Below are 9786 nucleotides of genomic sequence, written 5' to 3'. Positions count from 1 at the left end.
CTTTATAATTGCTGCAGAAATGCTTTCTATCTTTACTAACAATTCAAATATCACTCCGTCAGATGTACTTGGCAGACCAGTAATCATTAGCCAGGTAGCAGATGATACAACCATCTTTATGACGCAAGTCCCCAAAATACTTTAAATGATTCATCTTTTCTCCTAAGCCTCTGGTCTAAAGTTAAATTTGAACAAGTGTGAGTTAATGCCAGTTCATCAAAGTCATTTAACAGAGGCATACAGCATTCCTATAAAATACTTGGGCACGCGCACACACACACACACACACACACACACACACACATATATATATATATATACTATATATATATAAAATTTTGTTAAATGAAACACTCAGCGGTAGGGAAGGTGCTCAACAAATAAGGAGCAAAATAATCTAGTGTATCGATTAAATTCTTTGAGACAGTACAAGCCTGTTTCATGCCATAAGCAATCAGCTTTATATATATATGTGTGTGTGTGTGTGTGTATATAATTTCGTTAAAAGAAACACAACGGTAGGGAAAGTGCTCAACAAATAAGGAGCAATATATATATATATATATATATATATATATATATATACACACACACACACACACATATATATATACTAAATACGTACTAAATTGTCCCTAGGTGTGAATGTGTGTGTGTGTGTGTGGGCCCTATGATGGTCTGGCGGCCTGTACAGGGTGTCTCCCCGCCTGCCGCCCAATGACTGCTGGGATAGGCTCCAGCATCCCACGACCCCGGTTGGGATAAGCGGCTTGGATAATGGATGGATGGAATTTCGCATTTTATCTGGCTGTGGTTGTAATGTACCTACTTACTGTGGTGGTCCACAACTCCTTAACGAACATAAAGGAAACACTGCTTTTCTTTTGGTGTACATATATTTGTGTGCTAATGAAACACAAAATAAATGGAAAATAAACTGATTGCACGTGAAACTAATTAAAGTAATTCCTTGGATACTCCTGTAATTTGTGTGGTTTTCAATGCATCCTCAGTCTTTTATCTTCATGAAAAACATTTTAGAGGTGAGTCACCAGCTCTAGAATACCTTGAAATAAGATAGTTTATCTGCACATACAGCTCTGACTTTCAAGGCTGTTAAAAATGTATTGTAATTTAATATTTTGTTTCCTTTCTGGGACAACTCAGACAAATAGCAAGTTATTTTGTTGATTTAAAGAGACAATTACATCTGTTTGAGAGAATAGCCCAGTAATAGGATCAGGAGCTGACGGCAGATTTATAATAATCACAGGGTGGTCTGTACATATCCATTGTTAATCCATGTTGTTAATCCATGGAATTTGCTGTGACTGTGGCTGACCATCTGTCTCTGAACTGTTGGAGCTCAAAAACATAGCTAATATTCAGTTAATAAGAGTTTAGTTCATTAATAAAAGTTTGATATGTTTAATAAATGTTTGTTAATACGAGCTTAATAATAGTTAATAAAAGTCAATGAGTTTAATAAAATAATAATTAGCGGCGTGAACTCACGTTTGTAGCGGCCTCACCCAGTACTGGTGTGGGAAGATGGCGGCGCGAATTCACGTTTACAGAGGCCTCACCCAGTACCGTCCATGCAGCGTCTTTGTCCATGTCTGCATCTAAGTTTGTCTTCGTTTGATGGCTCGGAGAGCTGGCGCTGGATCAGCTGGGAGAGCTTGGTCTGCTGCATCCTGTGGGCCCAGGGACCACGGGCCTGCCCGGAGCTGCGCCCAAAAAGGAAGCACTGAGGGCGGTCTGACAGGACGCGGAAGGGGGGCAGGCTAAGCTAACTGCTAGCCCATACAGACCGGCAGTTCCGATAACACCAAGGGCGGTCTGGCGGTGGCCTCGCCTGGCGTTGACTGTGTTTTTGGGGTTGTCATGTGGAGTGCAGGGAGGTGTGTTGAGGGTGTCTGGCTGGGAGAGCTGGTGTTGGATCGGCTGGGAGAGCCTGGTCTGCTGCGTCCGGTGGGCCCGAGGACCACGGCCCTGCCTGGAGCTGTGCCCGAAGAGGAAGCACTGAGGGCGATCTGACAGGACGCGGAAGCGGGGCAGACTAAAGCTAACTGCTAGCCCATGCAGACCGGCAGTTCTGACAGTCATCCTGGCTGGCGTACGCTCTTTTGGACAGTGACATTTTTTTTGGGATATGTTGGATAGATGTGTTTTTGTAGTTTGGATATATGTGTTCTTGTCTTTGTGTTGCACTGCTGTGGGCTTGGGGAAATGATATTTCGTTTCATTTCATGTACTCAAATGCATGAAATGAAATGACAAATAAATGTTCCTGATTCCTGAAAAGTTAGTTAACAAGTGAAGGATTAGGGAGACTGCTTGTCAGTGGTACATGAACAGGAGATAAGTATTACTGAAAGTGCTTCTTATTGTGTCCACCTCCCCATGTCTGAACAGACAGAGGAGAAAGCTGTTGACATGCAACAGTTGGAAAGAAAACGAGACCCACTTTATGTTGTCATAGTAGGTTACAATGAAATTTGTTCTCTGTATTTAACTCATCCTATTGTATAGGAGCAGTGGGCAGCTGCAGCGCCCGGGCACCACTCCAGTTCTTTCCATTGCCTTGGTCAGGGGCACAGACAGGAGTATTAACCCTAACATTCATGTCTTTTTGATGGTGGGAGGAAACCGGAGCACCCGGAGGAAACCCACGCAGACACGGGGAGAACATGCAGACTCCACAAAGGACCTGGGACGGCCTGGGGTTCGAACCCAGGACCTTCTTGCTGTGAGGCAACAGTGCTAACCACTGGGCCACCGTGCTGCCCCAAGCATGACTGTGCATGTTGTGATTTGCAATTTCCACCCATGTCTGACTCGGTTGAGATGTATAACATTACATTCACATGTTGTTCCAGGTGAAACCTCCCTGACTGGAGGCTGGCAAACCTGCAAAATGTGATGAACCAGGCAAAATAGAAAACCCCCGGTACCCGAGGACCTGACTGAGAACCACTGATCTAGCCACATCCAAGTTACTGCACTGACAACAAATAACCTTGCAAAGCTGATGGTCAGTTGGCTCATGAGTGTCCAGACATCCTGAGCAGACTTCAGTCAACATGAAGAGGTTTTGGGAGGGAAGTTGGGGGCGAGCTGAAATTATAAAACTGATCTGAACGAGGCAGACAATCAGAAAGGTCCAGGATGTGCCGGGCCGTTGTGGTTGTTATTTTCTGGTGATAAATAAAGAGGTAGTTTGGCAATAACAAATACAGCTGCTCAGCTCAACAACACGAGAAGTCAACTTTGTTATTTGAGCTCTACACGGGGGGTTGGCAGCTACTGCCCTACGCCTCCTCCGTCTCCCTGCTGTCGGTATCTAATGACATGTCTCCTTCATAACACACAAGGAAATGTGAGGATACATTTATGTTTAGTTTGCAGTGGAGCTACACGCTTGCATAACAATTGGAGCACACGCTTGAGTCCACCTCTCAAAAAGCACCATAATTTTCCTTTACATGGATCTCTGCAGCAGATGCAGCCTGCATGGTGGTACTGCACTGAAGCTTGAATCAAACACAGTTAAGGGCCAATTATCACGAAGCAGTTGTTGAGTAGGAGCGATGTCTGTTGTGCAATTAACACCCACGATGCGGCGACGTGAAGCTATTTTTCAAACCACTTACACAAAGGAACAATATACAAGTTAAATAACTGGATTTGAGCTGTCAAATATGTATCATCATAAGGTGTACCGGTCCAATGGGCCTATGATTTCTGAAATGGAGATTTCTTTATAGGTGAGGCTTGCATTCTTCAGTGTGAGCCGAGTTTTGTGTGTGTGTGTGTGTGTGTGTGTGTGGGTGGAGGGTTACTTGTGGTCAGTGTGCATCAGAGGAGCCTTGGGAGGCCAGAGCTGGGTATTAATGTAGTCAGGTACTTAGCTGGTTGCCAGGCACCCTGGTCCAAATGGCTGCCGTTGATGTAAGGGCCCTTGCAGACTGCTCTAAAGCCTGGCACACAGTACACAACATTACACAGCAACACATCATAAACAGTTTTAACCTTCAAACAGCCCAGTCAAACAAGTTTTAGGAGATTTGTTCCTGTTTGGCGATAGAATTCCCAAAATATGTCCATGAAGCTCTGAAAACACACTGGTTAAAAATAAGACGAGATAAATCCTTTGGACAAGTGCATGAAGCCGTTCACTTGCACTGGATTTTAATTTCTGATGATTAGTGTTCCTTCATTAAAAAAAGTATCTTATCCATGAATCCTTTAATTGCACAGGCATCTATTGCAGTTGTTGCAAGCTGCAATGAATTCACGTTGCAGTGCAACAGCTGTACACGTGAATCCTAAGGCTCACATGTAGGCCAAAATAAAACTGACCAGATGCAGATGTTAATTTGGTATCAGCTTTAACATTAGAGCCAACATGTTGGATGCAATTTGTATGACAGCTTCTTTTACTTCAAATGAATGAAGCTCCATCACCGGGCTCCCTTTAGCTTGACTTTAACATCGAGCAAAACAAAGTCCATTTCCTGAGGAAAACGTTGTGACCTCACTGAAAGTGTTGGCGACGATAATCATGTGGTTGCTATGTGTTTACAAGTGCTTGGTGGACAGTTACTTATTGGTTGCCTGAGTATTTATTAACACAGTGATTTTAGGTGCATAGCAACCACGGGGCATCCCATAATAACCAGCAGGGTAACCCATAATACAGCCCATCGAAACCTGCAACAGCCAACCGTAACCAGCCAATCACACAACAAATCCCATTGACAGACTCAACATTCTGTCGTTCGGTTTTGCAGCAAAAATAAAAATGTGAAGAAAAAAAATCAATGCAGAATTTCAAAAGGTTGAAAACATCCGATCACCTCCCAGAGCAGCCAGATGTTTCAAGTTTGTGCAGTTTCTATATTGAAATACATGAACTAGCTAGTGCCAAGCTTTTTAAGAGAATTATAATTAAGAGAAAAATAGTGACAATAACATGACAATGCTGACTTTTAGCTACGTATGAAACTCCAGAGACCACACTCAGTGATGGGCTGTCCACTATTAAAAATTACACCAGGACTCATTCACTTCTCATAAATTAACATATGGGTGGTTAACCTACAGAGATGAAATCTAGAACAATTTAAAGAAAAGATTACAAAAGTACCACATAAATCTATTTAATATAAACATAATTTATAATGTGGACTATACAAACATCCAGTAGGTGACTGGAAATGTGAGAAAAAACAATCTTGTAAAAAACAGTACAGAAAATGTAACAGCACACTTCCTAAATCAATTAAAAATGTTCTGTAAAAAAAAATATTCAACAGACGAGATATAGTATCATAAAACACCCATAAAATGAAATAATATAATACAAAAAGACTAATTATTCTAAGGAAGATTAAAAAAAAAAAAACACACATTTCAGTCCAGGCACTTGTGCAGGGGGTGTTTAAAATACAACCATTTTGTCATTCTGTTCACTAAAACCATTTTCACACATCCTCCCAGGTCACAAATCCTTCAAAGTCAAACAAACGATTGTTCCTGCCCCAGAACGAGGCGCCTACAGACTCTTCACCCCCCACAAGTGGATCTCGTTGTAGGCGGCAGTGAAAAGGAACTTGCCAGAAGGGGAGAAGCGACATGACTGCAGGGAGTCGCTGTGGTGCAGGAAGTCCTGGAAGCGACCGCTGGTCAACTGGATCAGCTTCAGCACACGCTCTGTCGAGAAACCGGTACCAGGTCCGGCCCGGTAATGACACATTAGTATAGTTGCCTGCCTCCTCAAATGTTTCTCTTAATCTCTTACTACTAGTAGGTGGAATCATGCAGAGTAAGACCTGATGGCAGCATCCTGGTTTCATATCTGGAGCAGAACCATAGATCGGTGTTGCATTTCCACTCCCTACCAGATATTTCCCCTCTCTCTCCACTAAGCTATCAAATAAATGCTAAGAATGCTTGAAAAAATAAGTTTATTGGCAGGCATATATCTTTTGGTCCTGGTACATATATCCGGTACTGGTACATACCTTTAGAGCCGACAGCTATCAGCTGACCCCTGGCACTGACGCTGAAGCAGGTTGCCCAGTGGTGCAGAGCGACCTTTTTTATTACCTATAGTGATGAAAGGCCTTCTTTAGGAGATTACATTAGAATTGCCACAGCAGTAACAGTGGTCTTGCTCATTTTTTTTAATATCAGTGATAACTTGCTTTTACCAGCTTCTGCCACTAGAGAAGTATTTGTCTGGTGCATTGCAAATCCTCCACAAAAGTGTTAGGCTCCAAATTTGTAAACTCATCTGCTTGTGTGAAAGACTGTAAGTGGTCCGAGGTCTGGATACAATTTGATATCAGAAACATCACTTGGCCAGAAGGCAACATCAACTCCTTTGAGACTGTTGTGGAATAAAAATCAGTAGGTACTTTACAAAGCATGGAAGCTTGTTGTAATTCTTGTGCTAATGCAATTGTATGAGCTTTCATTGAGTAATGAAAAAAACACCAGTATTTTTTGGTGTTGCGTTAATATCATTGATGTAACTAATACTGTCTGCCACCAGGAGAATCCACAACATGCCACATTACTGCAATGTTCAAAGTCACAGCTTTTCCCAAATTGGAAAAAATGATAATGCATTCAGAAGTCATCATCTGGCCTTAAGGGTAATTGGAGAAGAATTAAGATTTTATGTACAATAAACACTTAATAAATTCTTGAAACTGGACCTGGTTCTCAGAACCTGTATTAATCACAACCCCACACATCTGCACAAGAAAATCCCAGTCATACTCACATTAACATTAACAAACAATATTGAAACCACAGAAAAATTCTCAACAGTTTCTGTTAAAAGTCAAAGCATCAACATAATGTCCCCCAGTGAAAGCTGAGCACCTGTTTTTGAGCCAGGCTGTAGAAGATGAGCTCTTTCTCCAGGGCATATCCTGTGTAGAGCACGAGGCCAGAGTCTGTAGGACAGAATGAAGCCAGGCTGGGAGGGGGTGCACCACCTTCCTAACAGACATACAAGAAGCACAAAGACAGGAGGCTCAACAGACTAACACTTTGGAACAAAACATTAAATTCATGCAATTCATGAAGTCCAACTGTGAAAGTTAGAGTGCTTTAAAAGAATTCATTTATCATAAAAACAGTATCATAAACACAGATCAAAGACCAAAGAAAAATCCCTATCCAAACAAACAACATCAAAGCTATTATCTTTATGAAGTTAACAGAGATCTTCCATTAAAAAACTGAATTATCCATTTTAAACCGCTTGTGGGTAAAATTAAGATCCTTACCTCGAAGTAGGAGGGAGCGGGAAATGTCAGCCAATCCAGGAGGTCACATTTGTCCTTCAGCCAATCAGCAGCCCAGATGCTGACACGTCTGTCAGCACTGGCAGCCAACCACAGCTCGTTTCCTTCCAGCCCAAATTCCTTGTACTGGGTAAAAAAAAAAAAAAAAAGTTTGAATTAAACAGTCTCGTAGCATTCGCATAATTTTGTATCATTAAACACACTCCTCTGACTCGACCTGCCTCCACAGGGAGGTGTGAGTTTCATTTTATGCCGTCAATCATTTTGAAGGAGTTAGTTAATAAGAGGGTGGAGATCTTAAACAGGAAAAAAGTCCACAACCTCGTTACTCTTACTGCTTTACCAACCTACCAAAGTATCAAGCTGGTTCAGTTTGCTAACCTGTTTGGTCACACACTGGATGGTGGACACTTTCGCCCCCTTGTGGTCCTTGAAGACACGGAGGGTCTTTCCGTTCACAGGGCTGCTCACTGCCACCAGCCCATTCTCCCCTGCTGAGAGGATCACATGACCTGTTGGAGGCAAAATGAACAGGATGAAAATGTGGCTCAGTGTGATGTCATACCTCACTACATCCCTGTGGGGTAATTCTCCTCACTCCTGCCACTAACACCAGCCCCTTTCCTCCTCCATTGATAAGGTCAAAAGTGCAGGGTCCCAGGGTAGATAAGCAGTTCAGTGTTTTGCTCAAAGAAACTTTCAAAGGTCAAATTCTGTGAGAAATAGACGCTTATCTTGGGTCCTCTGCACTCCCAATGACCCTTATTATCTCATTATTACGTTATTATACTAAAACCGACTGGAAGAAGTCTAACAACTGCAAAGAGATATAGGTTAGGTATGGTTATAGATGAACTTTTCAGATATTATTAGAATAGTCCAGTGAAGAGTGACAGGATAGAAAGGAGAAGAGTGAACAGATGAGAGGCATCAGAAGTCCTTGGCCAGATCTGAACCAAAGGCGTTAACGTCAGGTTGAGACATGATGGCACACATTTGACCAACTAAGCCATTAGGGAGCCTGAAAGATCGAAGTTTTTCAGCAGATTTCCGGCAGACAGCCCCCTCCTCTCTCACCACTGGCAGAGTACTGGACGGCAGTGACTGGCACAGTGTGGGGTTGCAGCTTCATCTCCATCTCTGAGGAGGCTAGTTGGAAGATCCTCAGGGTACCATCGCTATATCCTGCTGCAATGCGAGCATCACCACTAAAGGCAGCAGGGCTCCAGCACACACAGCCGCAACCCTGACCAACACAGGGACACACAGAAGGTGGGGGGATAAAAACATTAATAAAAGGTCACTACACATACTACATTCTTCTTTCTCCTCTAGTCGAGCAGGCCTTTGTCATCCTCAAGAGTTTCAAGTTTGTTTTTTTAATGTGCAACAGTTCCACACAGTGCAGCCAGAGACATGAAATGTCTCCTTGCAGTTGCTGTCAACAACAAAATAAAAAAGCAAGATAAGGGTGGCATGGTGGCCCAGTGGTTAGCACTGTTGCCTCACAGCAAGAAGGTCCTGGGTTCGACCCACAGGCCGTCCCAGATCCTTTCTGTGTGGAGTTTGCATGTTCTCCCCATGTCTGCGTGGGTTTCCTCCGGGTACTCCGGTTTCCTCATACCATAAAAAAAAGACATGTATGTTTGTTTGGGTTAATACTCCTGCCTCTACCCCTGACCAAGGCAATAGGAAAAAGAACTGGATTTGGTCCCCAGGCACTGCAGCTGCCCACTGCTCCTAGCTACACAGCTAGGATGCGTTAAATGCAGAGTAAATTTCATTGTATGTATGTACAAATGATGAATAAAGTGTATTCTATATATATATATTTAAAAAAGCAATATAAACATTTTTAGTAAAGTTTTAGTCAGTGTTTGACAGTTAACTGGTGCGCAACTGGAGACATCAGAATCATGTTTATTGGCCATGTAGGTTTGCACATACGCAGAATTTGACTCCGGTTTAATGGCTCTCTCAGTGTACTTAACATAGAATAACAACACTACAACACAACAATGTTCAGACATAATGGAGAAAATGAGGGAGTGGCCAGCAGCAAAGGTTCTGCGTCGGATTTCGGTCTCAGATATGGCAATAAGGCCCAATGCCTTGATACAGTCCCATTTATTTTTTATTCTTTATTATTATTATATTCAATGTATCTTATTGTACATTCATTATCTTGTACTGTTGTGACCTTTCTAACTGCATGTTGGCTCACCTGGTTGAGCACCTGGAACTGCACTAGCAGCTCATTGGTGGAAGCCGACCACACCCTCAGGCTGCCGTCCTCACCGCAGGTGGCGAAGTGACTCTCGTCTGAGCTAAACACCACGTCGTTCACCTGGACATCAGAGGAAAACAAATCCACCATGAGGTCTTGGTGATGAAGTGGAGACTGAAAAACAGTCACACTGCACAAGAAAGCAGGACTCCTCATCATTCAACACAACACAAA

At 42.8% G+C, this 9786-nt stretch overlaps 1 protein-coding gene across 1 annotated transcript in view; it reads right to left on the bottom strand.

The window, feature by feature from the left end:
- Positions 1 to 5092: 5092 nt before the first annotated feature.
- The window catches only part of wdr90 (WD repeat domain 90), a 44999-nt gene continuing 40305 nt past the window's right edge, over positions 5093 to 9786 (bottom strand). Inside the window, exons 37-43 of the mRNA XM_056297068.1 lie at positions 9550 to 9672; positions 8403 to 8571; positions 7707 to 7837; positions 7308 to 7451; positions 6898 to 7017; positions 6030 to 6114; positions 5093 to 5718 (exon numbers count right to left, since the gene is read on the bottom strand). Coding sequence (XP_056153043.1) covers positions 5561 to 5718; positions 6030 to 6114; positions 6898 to 7017; positions 7308 to 7451; positions 7707 to 7837; positions 8403 to 8571; positions 9550 to 9672 — 930 coding nt within the window. The 3' untranslated portion in view covers positions 5093 to 5560. The remainder of the gene's footprint in view (positions 5719 to 6029; positions 6115 to 6897; positions 7018 to 7307; positions 7452 to 7706; positions 7838 to 8402; positions 8572 to 9549; positions 9673 to 9786) is intronic.

This window comes from Lampris incognitus, chromosome 17, assembly GCF_029633865.1.
Source record: "Lampris incognitus isolate fLamInc1 chromosome 17, fLamInc1.hap2, whole genome shotgun sequence".
Taxonomy (NCBI): domain Eukaryota; kingdom Metazoa; phylum Chordata; class Actinopteri; order Lampriformes; family Lampridae; genus Lampris; species Lampris incognitus.
This window is presented reverse-complemented; position numbering and strand designations above follow the sequence as displayed.